Below are 27922 nucleotides of genomic sequence, written 5' to 3'. Positions count from 1 at the left end.
CTTGTGATAAATTCTTAAAATGACTTAATTTTACTTAATTCCTTAGTTTTACAAATTTGAGTATATTTTACACATTAACAAGACAATTTTCAATACAGAAACACAAGTATAACATAACTTTAATTAATCCTAATATTTGAATTCTTATTTGATTTCAAACTTTGAATATACCTTATAATGTATTAATCAAATTAGCAAGTCTTAAGGATCCATATTCTATTTAATTTAAATTTAAATGAGTGCTCCTTATAATTTCTCATTTTAAAGCAAAAAATATATGGATGAAACTTTTTTCAATATAAAAGAAAGCCAGCATTTTTAATCTTTGTATGTAAACAGAACTCAGGCCTTAAAAATCACATTTTAGACAACATCAAACAAAAACTAAACAGAAATTAGAATCAGACAAACCAGACCAGACAAACCAAAGAAAACCCGGGATTTCAGAGCACAGTCAGACTAGAAAGATGCCTGCCTGATTTTAATCGGGGCATTTTCTGACAGAGGGACTGACGATGGATGAGACTAAACAAAATTTCCCCAAGAAAATTCTCTTGGCAGCTGCTGGGATATTTTCTATAGTCAGATCCAACACATGTCCCCCGTCTCAGTTTCCAGGCAAAGAATAAGAAAGAAACAAAATGATAGCTCAGAGGATTGTAGCTAAAACACCAAAGAAAATTAGTATTTATTTATTTTATTATTACAAAGACTAGAGAATTCTAAGGACTTCATGATTCTTCTATATGTCCTAATTCTAATTGAATTTGTACCAACTGATGTAAAGCTTTAAGCTTTTCTTCCTTGTCTCCAACTCTATGAATTTGCATCCAGGCTTTAAGACAAGCGATCTAATCTGAGCTATAACAGCATCAGTATAACCAGTTTGTTGTCCCACAGCTGCATAAGCGCCAACGCCGATGAGCATTTCAAAAGTAGCTCCTGGGGGATTATTTCTGGCGTTCATGTGAGATATTTGAAGAGCCTCCTCTCTCCACCAAGATTTTAATTGTAAATATTGTCCTGGTTCCAAAACCGTACTAGCAAGTAAATCCCAATCCAAAGGAATGATTAAATGATTATTACAATGGGAATAGATAAGACCTTGAACATGTGAGGACTGAGGTCCATTCGTAGCAACAGATTGTTTGACTAACTTTAAGAAAGTAAATTCAGTTTGGTCAAATTGGATATTATGCCCTCCCCCAGGATCTGAAGCATTAAGAGGAAAAGGCTGTCGAATAATTGGAAACATAGATGCAGAAAAATTACTAGAATTAGATTCTAAATCATCATGATGCATAAGCACCTGTTGCATTTCAGAGATTTCAGGGAATTGAAAAATCCTTCCCCTGCCAGTACCAATTAATTTTTTACCTTGAATTGGAGGAGCCGTAGGCTCACATATATCTTGCTTTTGAACAGGATAAGCAGTATACTGATTTCCATTCTCCTGTTGTTCCAGTGTAAATTGTAGTTTACTTAATAAATGTTTTAGACAGGCAACATCATCCATAGGGGCTTCCTCATTTTTTAAGAAAGAGGGATGAAAGCCTGTGGATGGCTGAATTTCATTATCAGTAACTTCAGAAGCAGAGACAGTATTGTCCAAGTCATTATTCTGTTCATTCTGTGCTGAATCAAATTCTTCAGGCTTATTAAAAATAAGCTCACTCAAGTCTTTAACAGAATCTCCATCTGATTGCAAAGGTCCAAGGGCTGTAGCAATAAGATTATAAGCAGCCCACATTTCAGCATCAAGTGGATCTCCGTGCTGATGAACACAGCGTAAAGATTTTCCTACTTGTTGCCAAACATTCAAATTCAATTGATTACAATGTTCAGGAGTATACCAATAACAGTGTTTCTGAATAGCATTTAAAAGACGTAACAAAACCTTGTCTTTTATCTGAGTCCCAGACCCTTTTTTTTTTTTTTTTTTTTTAGTTTTATTTTTTTTTTTTTTTTTATTTTTCCGAAGCTGGAAATGGGGAGAGACAGTCAGACAGACTCCCGCATGCGCCCGACCGGGATCCACCCGGCACGCCCACCAGGGGCGACGCTCTGCCCACCAGGGGGCGATGCTCTGCCCCTCCGGGGCGTCGCTCTGCCGCGACCAGAGCCACTCTAGCGCCTGGGGCAGAGGCCAAGGAGCCATCCCCAGCGCCCGGGCCATCTTTGCTCCAATGGAGCCTTGGCTGCGGGAGGGGAAGAGAGAGACAGAGAGGAAGGAGGGGGGGGGCTGGAGAAGCAGATGGGCGCTTCTCCTGTGTGCCCTGGCCGGGAATCAAACCCGGGTCCCCCGCACGCCAGGCCAATGCTCTACCACTGAGCCAACCGGCCAGGGCCTGAGTCCCAGACCCTTTTAAAAGGGATGTCGAAACCTGTACATAATTGTCACGTAATGAATGGGAATTTCCCATGACTTTGCTAGTTACCCGAAAGTATCGTGTACACAGCACGTCCAACTTACCCTTTCGGGGTTCCATCTGTTCCCAACCTCTTCTTAAGGCCCCAAGGTAGGCGCCAAATGTTGTTGTGGTTCGGGGCGCAGAAAGAGAGATCAGCAGACGGAATCATCAAGGATTAGCAAAGGACCACTGCTCGCTCAATCAAATGGCCCTGAGTTCATGCAGTGTCCTAATTTTATTCACAAGACTTCAAAAAGCTTTTTACTGAGAAATTGGCATAACATCAAGAGTAACTTTTACTTAAAGATACATAAAGTGCACCTGCAAGATAGCTTAGTAACAACATAATATCAGAAGGCATTAATTGCTATTGCTTCTATGGATCCCACAACATTCCTCTCCTTATCTTAAGGGATAACCTTGGAAGGTACTGAAATCTTATGAGAATGTTTTACTGAGAAAAGCCCAGCAACTGCCTTCAGTCACATAGACCTGTTTCAGTGACCCACCTTCAAGTCACAAAACAATTTTCTTGGCAAAACATTCTTTTCTTGTTGGCTGTGTTCCCATCCAAGGCCATGCAGTGGGTTATTCCACTACACTCTGCCCATCTGGGGCATTGCTCCGCTTGTAACCAGAGCCGTTCCAGCACCCGAGGCAGAGGCCATGGAGCCATCCTCAGCGCCCGGGGCCAACCCCACTCCAATGGAGCCCTGGCTGCAGGAGGGGAAGACAGAGACAGAGAGGAAGGAGAGGGGGAGGGGCAGAGAAGCAGATGGGCGCCTCTCCTGTGTGCCCTGGCCGGGAATCGAACCCAGGACTCCTGCATACCAGGCCGACACTCTATCACTGAGCCAACTGGCCAGGGCCACCTTTCCTGCACTCTTATAAACACTTCCTATGCTCTTAAACCCTTTCTACACTCTTAAACCTATGCAATTTTAACAACATATAAAATTCTATATAGGTACTCACCAGGGAATATACAACTTGAATGATGATTTTTTTTTTTTCTGAAGCTGGAAACGGGGAGAGACAGTCAGACTCCCACATGCACCCGACCGGGATCCACCCGGCACGCCCACCAGGGGCGACGCTCTGCCCACCAGGGGGCGATGCTCTGCCCCTCCGGGGCGTCGCTCTGCCGGAACCAGAGCCACTCTAGCGCCTGGGGCAGAGGCCAAGGAGCCATCCCCAGCGCTCAGGCCATCTTTGCTCCAATGGAGCCTTGGCTGCGGGAGGGGAAGAGAGACAGAGAGGAAGGAGGGGGTGGAGAAGCAAATGGGCGCTTCTCCTATGTGCCCTGGCCGGGAATCGAACCCGGGTCCCCTGCACTCCAGGTCGACGCTCTATCGCTGAGCCAACCGGCCAGGGCCGAATGATGATTTTTTAATTACCGTATTTTTCACTCCATAAGATGCACTTTTCCCCCCAAAGTGGAGGGGGAAATGCCTGTGCATTTTATGGAGCGAATATTCATTTTTTTTAGCTGGTGTGGGTTCCCGAACAACTAGAAGAGTATTTGAACATTAAAGTCTCTTCTCATTTGTTAATAACAGTGGTCATGGTTGTTAATATTGCTCTTGTTAATACTGTTTATATAGTTGAAATATTATTGTAGTATATTTTATTAAATATCTTAACACAACATTTGGTTCAGAATTTTTTTTTCTTATTTTCTTCCTTAAAACCCTAGGTGCGCCCTGGCTGGTTGGTTCAGTGGTAGAGCGTAGGCCTGGCATGCAGGAGTCCCGGGTTCGATTCCCGGCCAGGGCACACAGGAGAGGCACCCATCTGCTTCTCCACCGCTCCCCTTCTCCTTCCTCTCTGTCTCTCTCTTCCCCTCCCGCAGCCAAGGCTCCATTGGAGCAAAGTTGGCCCAGGTGCTGAGGATGGCTCCATGGCCTCTGCCTCAGGCGCTAGAATGGCTCTGGTTGCAACAGAGCAATGCCCCAGATGGGCAGAGCATCACCCCCTGGGCGCATGCGGGAGTCTGTCTGACTGCTTCCCCGTTTCCAACTTCAGAAAAATAAAAAACAAAACAAAAATAAAACTCTAGGTGCATCTTATGGTCACATGTGTCTCATGGAGCAAAAAATAAGGGTTTCTTTTATTGTTTTCAATTTTTTAGGCTAGAAAATGCTTATTTTATCACAAAAAATTAAAATAATATATAAAAATACCTATATACTGCAAAATCCCACAATATAGCGGAAAATCCATGATACAGTGAGACCCACGCAAGGTGAACCATGATATAGCGAGGGACGACTGTACCCCATGTTTCTACTTGAATGTCTAACAGACATTTCAATCTATCATATTCCAAACCAAACACCCAATCTTACCTCCACAAATGTATATATTTTCTCCAGGTCTTCCTATCTCAGTAACTACTGTTTCTGTTCTTTCTTCCAAATATTCAGTTCAGCATCCCCTGGAGTTATCCTTGATGACTGTTCTTTCTCATGCTATTCCACCCAACAAATCAGCAAATCCTCAGTTCCATCTTTAAAATATATAGAGGCCCTAGTCAGATGGCTCAGCAGTAGAGCGTTGGCCTGGCGTGTGGAAATCCAGGGTTTGCTTCCCAGCCAGGGCACACAGGAGAGGTGCCCATCTGCTTCTCCACTCTTCCCCCCTCTCCTTTCTATCTGTCTCTTCCCCTCCCACAGCCAAGGCTCCACTGGAGCAAAGTTGGCCCAGGCGCTGAGGATGGCTCCATGGCCTCTGCCTCAGATGCTAGAATGGCTCCTGTTGAAACAGAGCAATGCCCCAGATGGGCAGAGTATCACCCCCTAGTGGGCATACCGGCTGGATCCCGGCTGGGCACATGTGGGAGTCTGCCTCTCTGCCTTCCTGCTTCTCACTTCTGAAAAAAAAAATTTTTTAACTATATATAGAATTGAACCCCTTCTCACCTGCAGCTCGGCTACTATCCTGTTCCTTCCTATATTAGGCCTGAGGTGGACATTAAGTGGAAGAGGAAGATGACTCTCAGAGCCACTGTCCCTTCTGGGAAACGTAGCCTAGCCCCACAGGTCAGAACAAGCTGAGAAGACAGCCCAGTTTATGGGCCTAAGATATGAGTCTTGTCTGGTCATACTGGCTGGCCACAAACATCCTGTCCTTACTCTTAGACCTCAGGTTACTTGCCTTCATATTCATTATAGTTTTGTATTCCAGCTTAAATCTATTCTCAGTTAGGTCATGGAGATGCCAAATGATCTGTCTACAGGACTGACAGGAAGCCCTGATGTTAATTTAACCTCCTATAATCATTTCTTGAAAACATGTGGCCCAGCACAATCCTGGAGTGGCATGGTGACCTGCTGTGAGCACCATCTACCCTGACACCCCCAGGTCTTCACCCAGAGTCCAGTCTCTCCGTTTGGCTGTTTCCATGGGGACTCATGGCTTCTGTGACATCATGTCTTCTGTCTCTGAAGTACTTTCTCCAACATTCCACTTTGTTCATCCACCACTCAGAAAGCAGAAGCAGCATTACCTCCACAAATTGCAGTCACCTCAGTTTCCCAAACTGTCTTGTGTCAACTAAGCAAAGAGCAGTGCTCTACGTCTTGGTTCCTCCTCTCTGCTTTGAGCTATTGAATATGCCTTCTAAGAGAAAGAGTTGCCTGACCTGTGGTGGTGCAGTGGATAACGCGTCGACCTGGAAATGTTGAGGTTGCCGGTTCGAAACCCTGGGCTTGCCTGGTCAAGGCACATATGGGAGTTGATGCTTCCAGCTCCTCCACCCTTCTCTCTCTGTCTCTCTCTCTCCTTCTCTCTCTCCTCTCTAAAAATGAATAAAGAAAAAAAGAGAAAAAGAGTTGCCATTGCAGGATATTCTTTATTTCCCTTCTCTCAGAGATCACCTTGCACTACCAGTCATATGGAAAAAAACAAACAGGTTTCTTACCCATTATTTAGCCTTTTGTTTAGAGCGGGACAACAAATTTAGCACAATGACACCATCCTAGTTGGGGAATTCTCCCTGCAGATTCTTTTAAGCACGTCCTTGTTTGGCACAAGAAGATAACTGTTACATCCCAGGAGACAGACCACAGCAAACCCAAAGTGAATTTTATAAGTTTTATTGCAAACCTGTGCAGGGACTGCAGGCAACCCACGCAAGGGAACACTGCAGTCCCGAGCTTCTGAAATGGCTCCTTTTTATAGGGTGGCTATCTAGGCTGAGCAAGCAAGCAACGTTTACAAGGGCGGGAGAGGTGCGATTAGCTGACCTTGTTCTTGGCTAAGTCTCTAGGGTAGGGGCTTCCTTGATCTGGGTACATAGAGTTCAGTGGAAAATATTGCTACATTTCTAATGGTTGTTTATCTTTTTTCCTCCAGCCATGTACTGGATGTACTCAGTTTTCATGGCTGGTGGCCTGCACCGCTTGTCCTAAGATGTCACAATAACCCCATCACTTGTCTGTTTCCAAGGGGGGCATTCTGGACATGGCTCCACAACACACTGCACCACTTGGACAGGAAAGGTTTCTTCATGCAGACAGAGTCCAGGCGTAACAGGGCTTGACCAGCCCCTAGGACAGGGGTCCCCCTGATCACAGGGCTCCCCATGCTTACACACACGGTACTTGGAACTGTGGTGGCAATAGATCACTTGGCTGTCACCCCATAACAGGAAACCCGGTGACGTCTCGTTTAAAACATTTCCGGCAATTTTGCATTCCCATTCACAATTATTTCAACGTAGACATGATGTTTAAAGTGGGTTATCAGATGAGCTCTTAGGCTTTTCCTCTGTCCACAGCTCCTGGTACAAGGTCTGCTCCACGGACATGGCTATTTAATAGCAATCATCCTCCTTTAGGGAGGACAGTCCTTTTTCAAGTTCAATCCTCCCTCAAAAAGCATCCTCCTACATGTCTTCCTTTTTGATATTTGAAGACTAACCTGTAAAAGCCCGTAATCGATTGAGTCGATCCATTGCGTGCGATATGACGTCTTTGTATCTAAAGGGGTACCTTTTTCTTACAATTATTATTAAAAATGAATAGGCATGTAAGCATAATGACAATGTAAAATATTACACGTTTTTATTATGCATTGTTCATATTATAGAGTATTCTTGTTGCAATGAATAAAATGTTTCTTTAATTTACGAAATTGGTTTTTTTTTTTCTTTTTTTTTACAGGGACAGAGAGAGAGTCAGAGAGGGGGGATAGGCAGGAACAGAGAAAGAAGAGAAGCCTCAATCATCAGTTTTTCATTGTGATACCTTAGGTGTTCATTGATTGCTTTCTCATATGTGCCTTGACCGCGGGCCTTCAGCAGACCGAGTAACCCCTTGCTTGAGCCAGTAACCTTGAGTCCAGGCTGGTGAGCTTTGCTCAAACCAGATGAGCCCACGCTCAAGCTGGCAACCTCCGGGTCTCGAACCTGGGTCTTTCCGCATCCCAGTCCACTGTGCCACCGCCTGGTCAAGCACGACACTGTTTTCTTCCATTTATTTTTGTCCTGCTTTTCATTGTAAAAAAAAGTCGGTCACCTTATTAACAGACAATTTTTACGACAAACATCCTTGTACTCCATCAAACACAGCGTTGAACCGTCCCAATCAACGACTGGATCAGAATCAAACACGATACAGAATACAATTTTCCAAGAATCACCGCACACGGAGCCACGGCCACGCCCACAACCGCTATCAGAGAGATGATCCCGCACAAACAGCACACGCCTCACATAAACATAGACCCGCACACAGTAACGTGCCTTCGGCTCCCCTGACAGCGCACATGCACGCACGCACGCACGTACATTCAGATCCCGCCCACAAGAAACAACGCGTATCCGAGTGACGGCTCGGCTAGAGCCTTTATACCTCGAGACTACGCTTCCCAGCAGACACGGCGGCGCCCAGCCAATCGCGATGCAGCATCGGCGCGGATTGGTGCGCCTGCGCCATCTTCCGGCTCCAGGCGGCGAGTCCACCGCTACCGAGGCAGAAGCTTACTAGGGGCGGCTGGGGTCGCCGCCGCGGTGGCACCTGGACCCAAGGAGGCGGCAGGTGAGGAACTCCGGAGCTCTCCGGTCACTTCGGCACCTGTGCGGGAACGGGCGCCGCGGCTAGGACGGCCGCGGGGCCTGGGTAAAATTGGAACGTCTCGCCCATAGGGTCGGTCGGCTGTTTCCCGTCCCTGTTCTGGACTACGTTACCCATCGGCCCTCGCGGCGGGCGCCCGCTGGCCCCTCCTGATGTCAAGGTGCTTAAGCCGGGTCCACCGACGTGAAAATGTTTGCGGGTCTTTGCATTCATTCTTACGCGTGCCCTTTATTTTTATTTTTTAATTCAGGGCGAACTCTTCTCTGTGAGATTCACAAAAGACTTGGAAGACCCCAAAAGATTTAGAAGCAGAGACTTATGCTTAGGAACGTTTTCTGTGGTTTTGTTCAGAATGTGTATCTATAGTTGGGAAAGGGTTGAGGCCATCCTGGGCCACTCTTGTAATAAAATATTACAGGTGATACTAAAACAGTGGTCATCGAAAGAAAAAATCCTTTGACACGGTAAACAGGGACTTTCATAATAGTATGGTGACCAACTTTTTTCAACAAGAAGGACAAAAATAAATGGAAGAAAACAGTATCGTAATAAAAGAAACATTTTGTTCATTGCAACAGTAATACAATAGAATGTGATCAATGCATAATAAAAATGTGATATTTTATATTGTCATAAATGCTATTCATGTTTAATAATTGTAAGAAAAACATCCTCATTTACATACAAAGACATCACATCACACGCAATGGATTGACTCTGCATCAATCGAATACGGACATTTACAGAATAGTCTTTCAATATCAAAAAAGAGGACACTTTTCGAGGGAGGACGGAACTTAGAAAAGGACTGTCCTCCCTAAAGGAGCACGCTTGGTCACCTTAATAATATCTGACTTACACATTACTTAACAGTTAAGTATATTAAGAAAAAAAATTCAATATTTGTCACATGTTGGGCACTCTCCGAAACTTCTTTATACACAGCTCTAGAGGTGGTTAAATGACATGACCCTTAACACTTGGCCCTTTTCTATTCCAGTGATTTTTCGGAGGTCTTTGTTTGTTTTGGTCATTTTGTTTTTGTTTTTATTTTGCCCATGTGTCTGTAGGTGGGTGGGTTTGACTTCTTTCGCTGGATGTTGTGGTGCTGCACAGAGGATCCTGTTGTGAATACCATTCATTTTCAGTTGGCCTCAGTCATCTGGCTGGACCCAAGTGGATTTGACCACTTGTGGTCTACTTGTCTACTTGTGGGCTGTTACACACATTTCGGTTCTATTCTCCAGCAAGTATTATTGTGCGCGCAGCTTTGCACACTTAGGTGTCTTCGGGGACCTGTTTATGTGCCAATGATAGAGCACGGTTCCTACCTGTTCCATATACTGTGTGCCCTGCAACCACATACCTTCTGTTGACTCAAGGCACGGTCCACAGAGTAGTGTCTACTGGGCCCTAAGCAGGACCGTGGGGCTCTTTGTGATTTTGGAAGTTGGGGATAGTTCCAGGGAGCTTTCTGAAGATGTTACATTCTGGGCACAGGAAACAGGTCGATGGTCTGGTTTTGGGAAGACTTTATTCTTGGCTGTACTGATCTGAATCAGGCCGCCTCTCCATGCTTCCTCTGGACTGAGGACAGTCTTCCTTGTCCCTGGGACACTGTGGGGAACCAGGTCCAAGGTTCCTCACCTCAGATTGGCATCAGTGACACAGTGGAATTCTTGAGGTATACAAGGGAAATAGGAGAAAAAAGGCCCACGGGCTCCATGTGTCCTTGCAGCAGCCAAAGCTAGGTTTCTTGCAGTTGGGCGAGGGCCACAGTTTGTCCCACTTTCTCTAATTCATTGATAGGTGGGGGCTCATGCTATGGGGACTTGTAACCCTGGCGTTCTAGGGGCTGTGAGGCAAACCTGGTCACTCATGTGTGCTGTTTCCTCCGCCAGCTCTGCTGTCTTGGGACCCTGCCCTTCCCCAAGAGAGGAGCCAGAAGGAGGACCCATCAGCCCATGAAATTCTAAAAGTCATGTCCATCGTGAGTTTTAAAATCATGTAAATATTTTCTTTCCTTGTCCTGAGGCTTTCTTCCCATGCGGTCTCTATCCAAGGATCTGGTTCTCAGAACAGCCAGTTTCTAAAAGATAAAAGGACGGGGTAGCTAGTCCTCTGCCATTGCCCTCTTCTATCAAAAATTGTTAGTTTGGGCCCTGGCCAGCTGGCTCAGTGGTAGAGCATCGGCCCAGCGTGTGAAACTCCCAGGTTCAATTCTTGGTCCGGGCACACAAGAGAAGCACCCATCTGCTTCTCCACCCTTCCCCCTCTCCTTTCTCTCTATCTCTCTCTTTTCCTCCTGTAGCCAAGGCTCCATTGGAGCAAACTTGGCCTGGGCGCTGAGGATGGCTCTATGGCCTCCAATTCAGGTACTAGAAAGGCTCCCTTTGCAACGGAGCAGCACCCCGTTGATGGGCAGAGCATTGCCCCCTGGTGGGCATGCGGGATAGATCCTGGTCGAGCACATGCAGGAGTCTCTCTCTCTGCCTCCCCCATGTCTCACTTCGGAAAATTACAGTAGAAAAAAAATTGTTAGTTTGGATCTGTTTATTCCATAATAGGTCTCACATGGAGAATTTATCATAGTATATGCCAAGGACAGTAAGTCACAGTTGGGAAAACTCCATTTAGTTGCATTTTACTTTTCATCCTAGACCTATGTACTAGAGCTTTGGTTTGAAGTAAAAAGGCATGTTCAAGAGGCCCTGGCTGGTTGGCTCAGCAGTAGAGCATTGGCCCAGGGTGTGGAAGTCCTGGGGTCGATTCCCAGCCAGGGCACACAGGAGAAGCACCCATCTGCTTCTCTACCGCTCCCCCTCTCACTTCTCTCTCTTTGTCTCTCTCTATCTCTATCTTTATCTATTTCTCTCATTTCTTTCTATATCTCTCTTCTCCCCTCCCATAGCCAAGGCTTCACTGGAGCGAGTTGGGCTCAGGGGCTGAGGATGGCTCCATGGCCTCTGCCTCAGGCTATAATAAATGGTTCCCATTGAAACAGAGCAAGGGCCCCAGATGGACACAGCATCACCCTATAGTGGGCTTGCCAGGTGGATCCCTGTCAGGGTGCATGCGGGTGTCTATGTCTCCACCTCCCCTCCTCTCACTAAAATAAAATTAAAAAAAAAAAAAGAATGTTCAGGAGCATTTGATTCACACCCATGCTCTCCTGTCATCTGCTCACCTCAGCAGCCTCCTGCCCCAGCCGTCTTTCTCACCAGAACAACCACTCCTGCAAAGACCTCCTCCATCTCCTCTCCTCCCACCGAGAGACATTTCTGTGACGTGCACGTGTAACACACCTGTGTGTTGTTGCAGGGGTCAGACCTCTTCAGGGATGTGGCTGTAGTCTTCTCCCAGGAAGAATGGGAGTGGCTAGCGCCTGCTCAGAGGGATTTGTACAGAGATGTTATGTTGGAGACCTACAGCAACCTGCTCTCACTGGGTAAGGGCATCCGTCTTGTAGGTGGGAGGTCGCCCCGGGGCATAGATAGCTCTTCCTTTCTTGTCAGTTTCAGGGGACCCTTCTGAGTGGCTCAAGGGCAGCTCCCTGGGGTGAAGTGACATTGGCTCCAGCATGGCTTCTTCCCCTCTCCATTCCGGCCGTGGCCTTTCCATCCTCAATGACCAGGCCCTGGATCTGAATTCTAGGGGCTCTGTATCATAACCGGGTGTCTTGTTTTGTTTTGTTCTCACATCCAGACCTTACTATTTCCAAACCCGATGTGATCTCCTTCCTGGAGCAGGGCAAAGAGCCCTGGAGGGTGGCGGAGGCTGCCACCGGAGGCCTGTGCCCAGGTGAGCAAGGCGTGCGCGGGGAGAGGGAAGCCACCACAGGTCACCGCCCAGCTGGTCGGTGAGGAGGCAGCAAGGCCCTCTGAGGTAGAAAATGTTTCCTCCAAAGTCACCGAACTCGGAGGTCAGGTCCTAGTCATCATCTCTTGTGGCTCTTTATGCTTTTTCTAGATGTCAGACTTGGCCTTGGGCCTCATCCTTCTAGTTGACCTTCCATTTCCCAGGACCTCCTGTTACCATGCTAAATACCATCACTACTTGGGCTGTTCAGTATGGTGCCATGTGTATTTACTTATTTATTCTTTAATTGATTGATTTTAGAGAGAGCGAGGAAAGGTGGGAGGGGGGAGAGAGAGAGAAACAGAAACATTGATTTGTCGTTTGCATGCATTGGTTGACGCTCGGGTGTGCCCTGACCAGGGATCAAACCTGAAGCCTAGGCGTATCCGGATGATGCCCCAGCCATCAGAGCTACTTGGCCAGGACTGAATTGAAATTTAAACAAATTCCAATGAAATACATTTAAAACTTACGTTCCTCAGTTGCAGTGGCCATAATTCAAATGCGGAAGAACCAACTTTCTGGCCTCTGTATTGGACACAGCACATATCTAACATCTCCACCACAGCAGAAAGTCCCATCAGAGGGCTGAGGTGGTTACCATCACCTTCGTGTCTCCCGCACACTACAGGGGCTTGTATCCAGCCTCCTTCCCATCCTGGCCACCAGAGTGTTAACCAGGCACTTCAAACTTAACAAGTCCCACCCTGGCCGGTTGGCTCAGCAGTAGAGCATCAGCCCAGTGGGTGGAAGTCCCGGGTTTGATTCCTTGCCAGGGCACACAGGAGAAGCGTCCATCTGCTTCTCCACCCCTCCCCCTCTCCTTCCTCTCTTTCTCTTCCCCTCCTGTAGCCAAGGCTTCATTGGAGCAAAGTTGGCCCGGGCGCTGAGGATGGCTCCATGGCCTCCGCCTCAGGTGCTAGAATGGCTCTGGTTGAAACAGAGCAATGCCCCAGATGGGCAGAGCATCGCCCCCTGGTGGGCATGCCAGGTGGATCCTGGTCGGGTGCATGCAGGAGTCTGTCTCTCTGCCTCCCCGCTTCACACTAAGGAAAAATATTTTTAAAAATAATGTTAATAATTAGTAATGGCTTAATTTAGGTGCCTGAGTGCTCATGGGATGAACAGCGCTGTACTCTGATTGCCATAGTTCAACAAAACTCGACTGTGTCGAGTGTCTGATAGAAAAAGTGGCAGTTTGGGGAGAGGAGTATTTTTCTCAATTTTATTTTACCATTATACTTGACGTTCAGTAGTATTTTGTACAATATTAGTTTCAGGTGTACATCTTGGCAGTTGAAAGATCATACGCTTTGAGAGGAGTGCTTTTAGTGACATGTCCTCAGAGACAGCAAGGTTTTTACCACACGGCGAAAAGACCGAGGAACGTGTGATCACTTTAATTTCTAAAACCAAACTTCCATTTGGGCGTACTTCTGTGTTCCCAAACCGTGTTCCGTCTGCCGGGCTGAGTTTAACGTTCTGTGGGCTACTGCAGCCAAATGTTGGTAACCGTTGAATAATCAGTGACCAGTTCACTGGTGGCCATAGGCTGTGGCCAATTCCACAGGCTGTGTTTAGAATCTGCCTTACCAGAGTTGTCAGACCACAGCGAAGTCCATAACCATCCTCTTGAACATGTGAAAAATGACCCATATATTGTGCCCTTCTCACATCGTCTCATTCTTACAACTTCCTGTGAACACCCTCTGGTTGTGGCACAAGTTTTTGAGGATGACAGCATCCGTCCCACAAAACCTGATGCTTTTCCCACAGGCTCTTTCTCCTCTTCCAATCATAAAAGTAATCTTAGATTACAGCAGTTTTTTGTGGGGGGTTTTTTGTATTTTTTCTGAAGTTAGAAGCGGGGAGGCAGACAGACAGACTCCTGCACGCGCCTGACTGGGATCCATCCAGCATGCCCACCAGGGGGTGATGCTCTGCCCCTCTGGGCTGTTGCTCCATTGCAACCGGAGCCATTCTAGCACCTGAGGCAGAGGCCATGGAGCCATCCTCAGTGCCCGGGCCAACTTTGCTCCAATGGAGCCTTGGCTGCGGGAGGGGAAGAGAGAGACAGAGAGAAAGAAGAGGGGAAGGGTGAAGAAGCAGATGGGTGCTTCTCCTGTGTGCCCTGGTCGGGAATCAAACCTGGGACTTCCACACACCGGGCCAATGCTCTACCGCTGAGCCATCTGGCAAGGGCTATTCCAGCAGTTTTTGCTAAATACTTTTACAAATAACAATGAATCCTGGTCTCTGATACACCACCATGTGAAGCAGACATTGTCCTGTAAGGTCCTCTTGGGTATCTGTCTGATACTCTTTATGAACACTTTGAGGAGCACCCATTTGCTCCCTTCACCCCATGCCCCATAGTTCCTTGCTGGAACCATTTATCAGCCAAGTGGGCCGGTTGTTGTGGTTGCAATACAATGGGCTACCGCAGCCAAAACATGTACCAGGTGGAATCAGGATCAAATATGCTGTTCAGCTTTTCTTCTGGTTTGAATAAGCAGCAAAGGGTGTTGGTCTGGAAGAGGCCACCCCCATTAAATTGTGGTCTAATCCTCTAAACAAGGAACCTGGCCCTCCTTTTTCTAAGATGACCTTTAAGCAATGGGAGGGTCCAGGAGAGACAGGTTCAGATGACACCACCTCCAGCCATGGTGTTCAGCTAAAGTTCAGAGATAGAAAGTGCATGTCCACCCTCCCAGAAGCACACCCACGCCTTTCCCTTCTCCCTCTTCTTCCCCAATAAGCATGCATCTCCTGTGCTCTACGGGTCCCTGTGAGACTTGCCACCAGGGAAGCAGTGGGTGACAGCAACTTCTTCTGAGCGAATGTTCTGAACCTGTCTCCAGGGGCCCTTTTCTCTGACTTTCCAGTGTGCCAGAGTCACTGGCTCATTTCTGTCACTTTTACTTCCGCCTGTGTCCACACAGCCCAGCATGGCGCATTTCTTTTCTATAACATTTTTAGGGAACCAAATCAGTCCTGCCAGAATTCTCTCCTATTACTTCTTCTGTCCTAACCCTTCTTTGTTTTACTGTCCCCAACTTTCAACATACTCAAAAACTAAACAAGAAAGCATCACCAGACTGGATGGTAGTTGGGTTATTACAACTTCCTGTGTACATGTGAGCATGTGAGAATGGATCCTCATGCACCAGCATGGCCCCCAGCAAACAGATACACCAGTGTGTTCCTCTGGCCGAATGAGGATCCAGACACCATCACTATGAGGGTTTTTTTGGTTGTTTTTTTGTTTTGTTTTTGGGTTTTGTTTTGTTTTTTGTATTTTTCTGAAGTGAGAAGCAGGAAGGCAGAGAGATTCCTGCATGCGTCTGACCAGGATCCACCTGGCATTCCCACCAGGGAGCGATGCTTCTCCCATCTGGGGCATTGCTTCATTGCAACCGGAGCCATTCCAGCACCTGAGGTGGAGGCCATGGAGCTACCCTCAGCGCCCGGGCCAACATATGCTGCAATGGAGCCTTGGCTGCAGGAAGAAAAGAGAGAGACAGAAAGAAAGTAGAGGAGGAAGGGTAGAGAAGCAAATGGGCGCTTCTCCTGTGTGCCCTGGTCAGGAATCGAACCTGGGACTTCCACACGCGGGGCTGAGGCTGTACCGCTGAGCCAACTGGCCAGAGCCGCTCTCAGTTTTTAGAATCCAACTTATTGAGATGATAATCAATATTCAATAAAATGCATTAAACTGTAATATTTTGATGAGTATTGACAAATGTATGTACTTCCATACCACCATCACAGTCAAGATAGTGGGCCTGTCCAAGAACTACTCTTATAAGCTCTGATTACCTCTCTTATCTCATTCACAGTATCTCCTCTTTCTCTGTGGTATTTGTTCATTTTCTAATTGTTTAGCCACGTCCACGATTTATAGGTATTAACTTGGAGTCCAAACTTTCCAATTTTTACTATACAAGTTTCTTTTTCTGGAAAAAGCAAATAACAAACACTTTATTATTATTATTATTCTTTTCCAGTCTTGGAGTCCAGGTACGATACTAAGGTGTTATCTCCAAAGCGGCCCATTTGTGAAGTTCCGTTACCCCGGTGGGCAAAAACGGAAAGCCTCACAAGCTACAGTCTGGGGAGCTCAAGTTGCCAAGGTGATCAGGAATGCCAAAGCCAGTCTGACAGACCACAGGGGAATCCAGGCAGACCTTGGAGGCAAATGATAATCAGTCATGAAGAAATGCCCACTTTCAACCCACAGGCATCCCTTACTTTTTATCAGAAAATCCATCCTGAAGACACACCCTGTGGATATAACGCACGTAGAAGAGACTGCTGGCCCAGGGACTGCCTTCTGAACCCTCAAGGAATTCACACTAATGAGAAACCCTATAAATGTAAGCAGTGTGGGAAGCCCTTTAAGTATGGGTCCCGGCTAGTTCAACATGAGAACATTCATTCCGGCAAGAAACCCTACGAGTGTAAGGAATGCGGGAAGGCCTTCAATTCGGGCTCGAATTTCATACAACACCAGAGAATTCATACTGGCGAGAAACCTTACGAATGTAAGGACTGTGCCAAGGCCTTCAGCCGGAGCTCCCAATTGATCGAACACCAGCGAATTCACACCGGAGAGAAGCCCTACCAATGCAAGGCATGCGGGAAGGCATTCAACCGGATCTCACATCTCAGAGTGCACGATCGGATTCATACGGGCGAGAAGCCATATGCCTGTAAGGAATGTGGGAAGACCTTTAGCCATCGGTCGCAGCTGATCCAACACCAGACCGTTCACACCGGCAAGAAGCTCTACGAATGTCAAGACTGCGGGAAGTCCTTCAATCAGGGCTCAACCCTCATCCGACACCAGAGAATCCACACCGGTGAAAAGCCCTACGGATGTCAGGCCTGTGGGAAGGCGTTTCGGGTCAGCTCCCAACTGAAGCAGCACCAGAGAATTCACACCGGAGAGAAACCCTACCCATGCAAGGTGTGTGGCAGGGCTTTCAAGCGGGTGTCGCATCTCACCGTGCACGACAGGATCCATACGGGTGAGAAACCCTACAGATGTCAGGCCTGTGGCAAGGCCTTCAGCCACTGCTCTCAGCTGTTGCAACACCAGGTCACTCATACTGAAGGAAAGCCCTGTGACTCTAAGGAAGGTGGGAGGACCTTCACTCACGATCCAGGTACTGTTCTGCCTCAAAAAATGCAAAGTAGAGAAACCCAGGTGAACAGGATAAATGTGGAGAAGCCTTCCATCAGCGCTTATCCTTTGTTGATCCTCAGAGAATTTATGTTGGCAAGCAGTCATATGAACGGAGGTAATGGGGAGAGCCCGTTGGCTTAGGCTAATCCCGGCTTCCTTCTTGCTTCTTGTGGAAAGACTTGGAAGAATGTAATGCAAGTCCGAATGCCCTCATTCAGACCTGCCCTTTCTCCCCAGGTCATACATTTTACACCGAAGAAATATTTTGTGGATGGAAACTATGGAAACCATGATTGTCAAAGAAGGAAGGAAGGGTTGGAAAAACTTTGTCTCTTTTTTTTTTCTCCTCTTGTGGGAGAGACAGAGAGAGGGACAGACAGACAGGAAGGGAGAGATGAGAAACATCAATTCTTCATTGTGGTTCCTTAGTTGTTCATTGATTGATTTCTCATATGTGCCTTGACTGGAGGGCTACAGCAGACTGAGTGACCCCTTGCTCAAGCCAGTGACTTTGGGCTCAAGCTGGTGAGCCTTGCACAAACCAGATGAGCTTGCACTCAAGCTGGTGACCTTGGGGTCTCGAAACTGGGTCCTCCGCATGCCAGCCCGACGCTTTATCCACTGCACCACCGCCTGGTCAGGCTCAAACACATTCTTTTTTTTTTAAACTTTTTTTTTTTTTTTTAAGATTTCTTTTTTTTTTTTTTTTTTTTTTATTCATTTTAGAGAGGAGAGAGAAAGGGAGAGACAGAGACAGAGAGGGAGAGAGAGACAGAGAGAGAAGGTAGGGAGGAGCTGGAAGCATCAACTCCCATATGTCAAACACATTCTTGATTCACCTAACCACTGTACAATAATTTTAACACTAGCCAAAGGTTTTACTTTTTTTGAAAAGAAAAAATAAAAACACCAGCCACACAACTCTTAGGTTAACCAGGAAATAAATCACGCAGTTCCATAGATTGCAAATGACAAGGAGAGTGTTTACATTCCAACAGTTACAAGATGTGGCTAACGCTACTCAAAAGAGTTTTTATGGCCTTGAAATGTATGTGTGTCAGCAGGCGCTGATACTCAAATATACTAAACATACTATTCGAGAAGCCAGAAAAGAGAACATCAAACATTCAGATGATGCAAGGGCAAATGAAGACAGAACAGTGACGTAGATGGTCGTTACCTTACAGTCATTTCAGTTTTTATTTATTTCTGATCCAAGAGTAAACTAAATTTAGCAAATGGTTTCTTAATTTTCACATTTTTTGGTTGCTTGGGATTCTGTTTGATAACCACTGTCACAGACAGAACAGGGCTGGTTGCCTACCTAGGAGGCATAGTCAATTATGCCAACCCACTATGATGGTATCTTAGGATCTGAAGATGTCAGGTGGTCATTTTCAGCCTCGGTGGCAGCTCAGGGTGTGGCCTGTATGTTCCCATAGTGGTCAGTATGTTACAAGGAGCTGCCAGGCTTCGGGGAAAGCTTTTCCTCATTCAGGAGAGACAGATACTAGGAAGACTCCCTCCCTCTCCTCTCATGTTCTGCTTTTAAACATTTTCTTATGAGGACATGATGCCTGGAGCTGCTGCAGCCATCTTGGAACCAAGAGGAGAAAGCAAGTCGATCCAGAGCCCTGAGAGCTGAGCCATGAGACCCAATTCTGAAACTTTCTGATGCCTTGTTATGAGAGGAAAATAAACCTGTGTTCCTGAAGTTAATTTTATTAGGATACCTTGTCAACTTGCAGCCATAAGCGTCCTAAATTATAATATTTTGAACTTTGTTATGACTGGTAAATGTGGCCTGAAAATGAATACCTACTTTTTTTTTAATTTGACACTTCTTTATGGCTAAGTTCAAGATGGATTTTTGTATACGTCCCATAACATTGAAAACAAATAGATACTTTTTTTTGTATATAAAATTCTATTTAAGCCTGTGGGTTATAATGATAAAATTCTCCATGTGCTTTAATCATTTGGTATATCACATCAGAATTTCCTAAAATTGAATTTGACCAAGACCATGGGTTTCCAGAGATTTTTATTTTTTAATTTATGTTGTTTGAATATGACTTAAACCCTATTTATGACTCAGACCTTTTATCATTATATAAATCCTCTTGTGCCAGGATTGGCCTGCTGCCTGTTTTATAAATAAAGTTCTATTGGAACACAGCCATGCTCATTTATTTACACATTGTCTACAACTGGCAGAGCTGAATGGCTATGAAGAGGACTGACCACGAAGCCTGTGTTTGCCATCTGGCCCTGAAATTAAGTTTGCCAGTCATGACCTAGTATAATCTTCTTTGTGTCTTATGTTCATACTGTGTAATATTAATAATGATTTACCTATCTTTACCTGCTGTGTTTTTGCCCATCCATTTATTTTCAACGATCATTTTAGTTTTTTTTTTTTTTTTTCTGAAGCTGGAAACGGGGAGAGATAGACAGACTCCCTCATGCGCCCGACTGGGATCCACCCAGCACGCCCACCAGGGAGCGATGCTCTGCCCCTCCGGGGCGTCGCTCTGCCGCGACCAGAGCCACTCTAGCGCTTGGGGCAGAGGCCAAGGAGCCATCCCCAGCGCCCGGGCCATCTTTGCTCCAATGGAGCCTTGGCTGCAGGAGGGGAAGAGAGAGACAGAGAGGAAGGAGGGGGGGTGGAGAAGCAAATGGGCGCTTCTCCTATGTGCCCTGGCCAGGAATCGAACCCTGATCCCCCACACACCAGGCCAACGCTCTACCGCTGAGCCAACCGGCCGGGGCCAGTTATTTCTTTTAAAACATAATATAGCTGATTTTTTTTAACTTAAATTCTGGATTTTTTTTCTATAGGGAATTTCATGGGGTTTTTATGGGGAGTTTTTGTTTGTTTTTTGCATTTTTCTGAAGTGAGAAGCAGGGAGGCAGGCAGGCAGACAGAGTCCCACATGTGCCCAACCTGGATCCACCGGACATGCCCACCAGGGGGCGATGTTCTGGTGCAACAGGAGCCATTCTAGCACCTGAGGTGGAGGCCATGGAGCCATCCTCAGTGCCTGAGCCAATTTTGCTCCAATGGAGCCTTGGCTGGGGGAGGGAAAGAGAGAGAAAGAGAGGAAGGAGAGGGGGAAGCAGATGAGTACTTCTCCTGTGTGCCCTGGCCAGGAATCAAACCTGTAGCTTTCACACACCGGGCTGACACTCTACCACTAAGCCAACTGGCCAGGGCCGGGAATTTCATGGTTTTATTTAGTGTAATAATTCCACTTATTTTTATTTTACATTGTGCATACTATTTATATTATCTTGATCTTTTCCTTTATTTTGGCTGCTTATTCCCTTTTCCTCTTGCTAAACTGGAACTTTCCACTGGGCTTACGGTGGTGGTTATCTTCTCAATCTTAATCATCATCTGGTTCGAACGAAACCTCTAGTACACTTGCTCACCACAATTTATTTTCTTTGCCACCCTCCTCTAAGAAGAGAAACCACCCTTGTTTCCTTTTCCATCCCTTCACTGACCTAGTGAAACTTTTAGTCCAGAGCTTTTTGGTGTTAATTGCTCTCATTTATTTGATTCTCACATTACTTATTGCCAGACCCACTCATGATTTCTGTTTAAATAGACTGAGTAACACTTGTTGCTGGCCACCATTTCCTATCCCTGTTTTCCCATCTTGAGGAACAGTTTTATTTCAAATGCTATTTGGTTAGGCTATTTTATTGAGTATATTTATTTTAACAAACGGTTTATAGGCCCTGGCCAGTTGGCTCAGTGGTAGAACATTGGCCCTGCATGTGGATGTCCTGGGTTCGATTCCTGGTCAGGGCAGACAGGAGAGGTGACCATCTGCTTCCCCACTCCTCCGTATTCTCTCTCTCCTTCCCTCTCTCTCTTCCCTTCCCATGGCCATGGCTCAATTTGTTAAAGTAAGTTGGGCTCAAGTGCTGAGTATGGCTCCGTGGCCTTTGCCTTAGGCACTAAAACAATGGCTCCCTCGCTGAGCAATGGAGCAGTGGCCCCAGATGAGCAGAGCTTCACCCCATAGTGGGCTTGCTGGGTGGATCCTGGTTGGGGTGCATGAGGGAGTCTGTCTGTCTGCTTTCTCTCACTAAAATCTAATTTAAAAAGGAAAACCACAAATGGTATATAACCGGTTTTCTCGGAATTTTGTACCTTCACAAATTATGTTATTGGTTGGTAGAACATTCTTGGATTCTTTTCTAAATAATCTATAAATGTCTCTTCATTGAATTCTGGCCTTCTAGAAGAGGAACCCAAATTTGATCTGATTCTCTTAGGTTATATAGAAATAGATATCTATTTCCTGTTGCTGCTGTAACACATTATCAAAAACCCAGTAGCTTAAAACAGTACATATTTACTCTAGCCTGGTAGCTCAGTTGGTTAGAGTGTCATCCTGATGCAGCAAGGTTGTGGACTTGATCCCCAGTCAGGGTACATGCAAGAAGCAATGAGTGATACTTAATGAGAACAACAAAGTCTCTCTCTCTCTCCCTCTCTCTCCATATATATATCTTCTTCTGTCCCCTTCTCTCTAAAATCAATAAAATTAAAGGGATAAAAATAGCCACTTTGAGACAGCAATCAACTCATAAACTGCCTTAGGAAGTTCAGCCTGGAAGTAGACTCTATGTGTGTAATGAATGTAGAAAAGATTTTCAGTGGAAGAAATCCCCCTCCTCTTTTTCTTTTATTCAGTGAGCGGAGGGGAGGCAAAGACAGACTCCAGCCTGTGCCCTGACTGGGATCCACCCAGCAAGCCCACTAGGGGGTGACGCTCCGCCCATCTGCAGCATTGCTCCGTTGCTCAGTAACCAAGCTCTTCTTAGCACCTGAGGTGCAGGCCATGGAAACATCCTCAGTGCCCAGGGTCAACTCGCTCCAGTCAAGCCATGGCTGCTGGAGGAGAAAAGAGAGAGAGAGAACTGAGGGGTGGGGAGCAGATGGTTGCTTCTCCTGTGTGCCCTGACTGGGATCAAACTCGAAATATCCACTTGTTGGGCTGACGCTCTACCACTAAGCCAACCAGCCAGGGCCAAGAAATCTCTTCATAATTACCAGAAAATTCATCCTGGGTGAGAAATCTTACAAATATAAGCAATGTGGACAGGCTTTTCCATCATCATTCCTATCTTCCTAAACATCAGAGAAGTCAAACTAGGGAAAGACCCTATGAATGTGAATAATATGGAAAGAAAGGCCTTCAGTTCTGTTTCACTCTTAACAGCAGAGAATTCATAGTAGTGAGAAACCCTATGAATATAAGAATATGAGGGCAGGGGAGAGCTATTTGGCTCTTATAGTGTCCAATAAGAACTCATACTTGTGGAGCCTGAGGTGTGGTGGCACAGTGGATAAAGCATTGACTGGGAATGCTGAGGTCTCTGGTTCAAAACCTTGGCCTTTGCTCAGTTAAGGCACATACAATAGGCAATGAACAACTAAAGTAAGCCAACTATGAGTTGGTGTTTCTCACTCTACCCCCCCTTCTCTATAAAGTATTTAAAAATTTTAAAAATAACTCATGGCCCTGGCCGGTTGGCTCAGTGGTAGAGCGTCAACCTGGCATGCAGGAGTCCCAGGTTCGATTTCCGCCCAGGGCACACAGGAGAAGCGCCCATCTGCTTCTCCACCCTTCCCCCTCTCCTTCCTCTCTGTGTCTCTCTCTTCCCCTCCTGCAGCCAAGGCTCCATTGGAGCGAAGTTGGCCCAGGCGCTGAGGATGGCTCTGTGGCCTCTGCCTCAGGTGCTAAAATGGCTCTGGTTGCAACAGAGCAACGCCCCAGATGGGCAGAGCATCACCCCCTGGTGGGCATGCTGGGTGGATCCTGGTTGGGCGCATGCGGGAGTCTGTCTGACTGCCTCCCCGTTTCCAACTTCAGGAAAAAAAAAAAAAAAACTCATACTGGTGGAAAACCCTACCAACATACTGAACTTGGAAAAGTTTTTAGTCACTTACCAATAATCAGTATTAGAGAATTCATACAGGATACAATCCTAGGAATTTAAGGATGGTGGAACGCCCTTCAGAGGGATCATGTAAGTTAACATCAAAGAATCTATACAGGTGAGAAGCTGTATAAATGTAATGAATATGGGAAAGTCTGTGGTCATCTTTCATAGCTGCCTCTGCATCAGAGGATCCATACTGATGAGAGCCAGATCAACGTACTGAATGTGCAGAAGCTTTCAGTCACGTAACACTGGTTACTGTTCAACATCAGAAGATGCATACTGGTGAAAAGCCTCTCGCCCTGGCCAGTTGGCTCAGCAGTAGAGCCTCGGCCCGGTGTGTGGAAGTCCCAGGTTCAATTCCCGGTCAGGGCACACAGGAGAAGCACCCATCTGCTTCTCCACCCTTCCCCCTCTCCTTTCCCTCTATCTCTCCTCCTCCCACAACCAAGGCCACATTGGAGCAAAGTTGGACCGGGCACTGAGGGTGGCTCTATGGCCTCTGCCTCAGGGACTAGAATGGCTCTGGCTGCAATGGAGCAATGGCCCAAATGGGCAGAGTATCACTCCTTGGTGGGCATGCCGGGTGGATCCCGGTCGAGTGTATGTGAGAGTCTGTCTGAATGCCTCCCCACTTCTCACTTTGGAAAAATACAAAAGGAAAAAATATTGCTGAAAATGTGCTGAGAGCACAGTAATCACTGGTGTTGATGTTGTGAACCATCAAAGATAGCATGAAATCAATCAAAGAGAAATTTGAAGAACAGAGACCAAAAAGTAACACCTTTTATGACAGGGGCTGCAGAACAAATCAAGCATATCCTTGCCAATTTCAAAAACAAAAACTACCAGTTCTGTATTGGCGAAAATATGAATCCACATGGCAAGGTGGCCCTGCTAGATGACCAGAGGATGGTGTGACCCCATGTATGTTTCTTTTTTTTATTTATTTATTCATTTTAGAGGGGGGAAAGAGAGAGAGAGAGAGAAGGGGAGGGGGAGGAGCAGAAAGCATCAACTCCCATATGTGCCTTGACCAGACAAGCCCAGGATTTCGAACCAACAACCTCAGGGTTTCAGGTTGACGCTTTATCCACTGCGCCACCACAGGTCAGGCCTGTATGTTTCTTTTTAAGAATGGTTTAGAAAGCCTGGCCTGTGGTGGCGCAGTGGATAAAGCATTGACCTGGAATGCTGAGGTAACCAGTTTGAAGCCTATGGCTTACAGGGTCAAAGCAAGACATTCATTCATTCATTTACACATGTGAAACTCGAATCAAAAGTCCATACCCTTCGGCCCTGGCCGGTTGGCTCAGCGGTAGAGTGTTGGCCTGGCGTGCGGGGGACCCAGGTTCGATTCCCGACCAGGGCACATAGGAGAAGCGCCCATTTGCTTCTCCACCCCCCCTCCTTTCTCTCTGTCTCTCTCTTCCCCTCCCGCAGCCAAGGCTCCATTGGAGCAAAGATGGCCCGGGCGCTGAGGATGGCTCCTTGGCCGCTGCCCCAGGCGCTAGAGTGGCTCTGGTCGCGGCAGACCCCCTGGTGGGCAGAGCGTCGCCCCTGGTGGGCGTGCCGGGTGGATCCCGGTCGGGCGCATGCGGGAGTCTGTCTGACTGTCTCTCCCCGTTTCCAGCTTCAGAAAAAATAAAAAAATAAAATAAAATAAAGTCCATACCCTTCAAGTGGCTACTAGAAGTATTTTAATATTATTTCTTTTTTTCTTTTAATTTTTTTTTTCATTTTTCCGAAGCTGGAAACGGGGAGGCAGTCAGACAGACTCCCGCATGCACCCGACTGGGATCCACCTGGCATACCCACCAGGAGGCAATGTTCTGCCCCTCTGGGGTGTTGCTCTGTTGCATCCAGAGCCACTCTAGCGCCTGAGGCAGAGGCCACAGAGCCATCCCGAGTGCCCAGGCCATCTTTGCTCCAATGGAGCCTCAACTGTGGGAGGGGAAGAGAGAGACAGAGAGGAAGGAGAAGGGGAGGGGTGGAGAAGCAGATGGGCGCTTCTCCTGTGTGCTCCGGCCAGGAATCGAACCCAGGACTTCTGCACGCCAGGCCGACGCTCTACCCCTGAGCCAACCGGCCAGGGCCTAATATTATTTCTTATTAACATCAGAGTTTTAGGCCTTGGCTGGTTGGCTTAGTAGTAGAGCATCAACCCAGTGTGTGAAATTCCCAGATTCAATTCCCAGTCAGGGCACACAGGAGAAGTGCCCATCTGCTTCTCCAGCTCACCCCTTTTGCTTCTCCACCCTTCCCCCTCTCCTTTCTCTCTGTCTCTCTCCTCCCCTCCTGAAGCCATGGCTCGATTGCAGCAAGTTGGCACCCGGCACTAAGGATGGCTTCATGGCCTCTGCCTCAGCTGCTAAGAAAAGCTCAGTTTGTGGTTGGGCAGAGCATCACACCCTAGTGGGCTTGCCGGGTGGATCCTGTTCAGGTGCATGCAGGAGTCTGCTCTTTGCCTCCCCTCCTCTCACTGAATAAAAAAAAAAGAGTTTTTTTAATATGCATAATTAGTGTTAGAAATGATTGTTTTCTAGTGAAACAAGTGATGTTTAGGATATGTAGATTGGTTAAAAGAAAAGAAAAAAGAAAAACAGAAGAAAAAAAAGATGTGGATTGGTTAGAAATATTAATCAGGTCCTGTTTCTCTTTCATGAACATGGTCAGTGCTTCAAGTATCCCCAGTGGCCTACACTGTTCAGAAGATTGCCTACGCTTGGAATGTTTGCCTGGCCATATTTTAGGAAGTTTAAACAGGATCTGGCTGCTTGGCCCTAGTTAAGGGCATATAGTCAATAATATTGTAATTACTATGTATAGTGTCAGATGGGTACTAGACATATTGGGGTGACCACTTTGTAAGGTATATAAATGTCTAATCACTGATCTGATTAGACATGAAACCAACATGATAGTGTACATCAACTGTAATGACAAAATAAAAATGTATTTATTTATTTACTTACTTATTTTAATAACTTACTCATTTACTTACTTAGCACTTCCAAGAATTGTTACTGAACTTGCTCAGCTGTTCCCACTGCCCCCACGGTGGACCCCAGCTGGAAGGCCCCTACCGGCACCTGGGAAGACCTCATTTCTTCCTGGCTGCTTATCTGGGAAGCTCTTGAAGAACTTGTTGCACACCCCAGAGATGCAGGAGAAGACAGAACACTACTGGGAGTCCACCTCATGGTCTTTGTCACCGTCCAAGTTGCTTATTAGCTTCCAGAATGTGGCTTTGTCTGTCCCTTTCCCCAGAAAGCTGGGCAGCTCCCAGGTTAGCAACTCCTTTAGCTCTGACTTATTAAACTTGAACTTGTCACCTTCCTTTCCCAAGCACTTGTGGAAGGTGGATACCCTCACATCCAGGGCCATCTCCAGGGGGTACGCCATGGTATCCATCAGGATCAGTTCGACAGAGGAAGTGCTGAAGAGAGGGGGTTGGCGAGACAGGAAGAGTGAGGAAAACACAAAGATCTGCCCCATTCACACCCTGGCCAGGCCCTACCCATGGCCAGGACACAGGGAGAGTGGGAGACAGCCCTCCCTTCTAAGCCAATGTGGCACCTGCCAGGGCCCCCTGCAGCAGCCTAACCTGGAAATAAATGGGGGAGCCAAAGACCTAAAATAGGAGAGCCCCACTGGCCACTCAATGGGCCCTCAATTTCAAGATGAAATATTTATGGGCTTGAAATATTGTCAACTTAAGTTTAGTGAATAAATATTCTCTGGGCATCTGGTGGATCCTAAGTACCATATTCAGAAGTCCATAAAATAGGGCCCTCAATGAGGTGGGCACCCCCAATGTACACAGCTCAGCCTGAGTTTTGGGGAACTAGAGGAAGGGGCAGTCTGTGACTGGGGTGTGCAGGACATGAAGCAAGTATTTCTACCCAGCAGCTATGAAAAGGGATCCCTGGATGAGATTAAATTAAAATCAGTGGACTTTGCCTGACCAGTGGTGGCACAGTGGATAAAGTGTCAACCTGGAAACGCTGAGGTTGCCAGTTCAAAACCTGGGCTTGCCTGGTCAGGGCACATATGGGAGTTGATACTTCCAGCTCATCCCCCCTTCTCTCTCTCTCTCTCTCCCTTCTCTATAATGAATAAATAAAATCTTTAAAAAAATAAAATCAGTGGACTTTGAGGAAAGCAGATTGCCCTCCCTGTTGTGGGTTGGCCTCACCCAATCAGTTGATGGCCTGGATAGAACAAACATACCTGCCTCCCTAAGAAAGACAGACTCCTCCAGCAGATGGCCTTTGGACTTGAGCTGCAATGTTGGCTCTCCCTGGTTCTACAGCAGACCCACCTTCACTCCAGAATATCAGCTTTACTGTTCTCAATCTTGCTGGCCCACCCTGCAGATTTTGGACTTGCTAGCCTCCATAGTCATGTGTGCCTAGTCCTTA

The 27922-nt window shown here is 46.7% G+C and overlaps 1 protein-coding gene and 2 pseudogenes across 2 annotated transcripts; 1 reads left to right on the top strand and 2 right to left on the bottom strand.

Annotated features, from left to right (window-relative positions):
* The first annotated feature begins 8409 nt into the window (after positions 1-8409).
* On the top strand, positions 8410-19876 carry ZNF582 (zinc finger protein 582). Of its 2 annotated transcripts, XM_066270923.1 has the most exons (5): positions 8410-8452; positions 10390-10478; positions 11810-11936; positions 12194-12289; positions 16354-19876. In XM_066270923.1, the coding sequence occupies exons 2-5, from the start codon at positions 10470-10472 to the stop codon at positions 17673-17675; spliced, it is 1554 nt and encodes a 517-aa protein (XP_066127020.1). In that variant the 5' UTR covers positions 8410-8452; positions 10390-10469; the 3' UTR covers positions 17676-19876. The 2 variants fall into 2 exon arrangements, with proteins under 2 accessions (XP_066127020.1, XP_066127021.1); XM_066270924.1 differs by lacking the exon at positions 8410-8452 and having other exon boundaries at positions 10387-10495.
* Positions 14549-15296, bottom strand: LOC136328802 (solute carrier family 25 member 36 pseudogene; annotated as a pseudogene).
* A 6658-nt stretch (positions 19877-26534) lies between the features above and the next one.
* On the bottom strand, positions 26535-26903 carry LOC136330112 (protein S100-A4 pseudogene; annotated as a pseudogene).
* Positions 26904-27922: the final 1019 nt, after the last annotated feature.

The sequence above is a fragment of the Saccopteryx bilineata genome, chromosome 3 (genome assembly GCF_036850765.1).
Source record: "Saccopteryx bilineata isolate mSacBil1 chromosome 3, mSacBil1_pri_phased_curated, whole genome shotgun sequence".
Classification (NCBI taxonomy): Eukaryota; Metazoa; Chordata; class Mammalia; order Chiroptera; family Emballonuridae; genus Saccopteryx; species Saccopteryx bilineata.
The sequence above is the reverse complement of the archived record's forward strand: the minus strand, read 5'-3'. Positions and strand labels throughout refer to the sequence as shown.

Bases quoted from the DNA above. Each gene is read 5' to 3' on its own strand.
- ZNF582 (XM_066270923.1), top strand. The intron at 11,937-12,193 runs GTAAGGGCATCC...TCTCACATCCAG, and splicing joins CAGCAACCTGCTCTCACTGG to ACCTTACTATTTCCAAACCC. The intron at 12,290-16,353 runs GTGAGCAAGGCG...ATTCTTTTCCAG, and splicing joins CACCGGAGGCCTGTGCCCAG to TCTTGGAGTCCAGGTACGAT.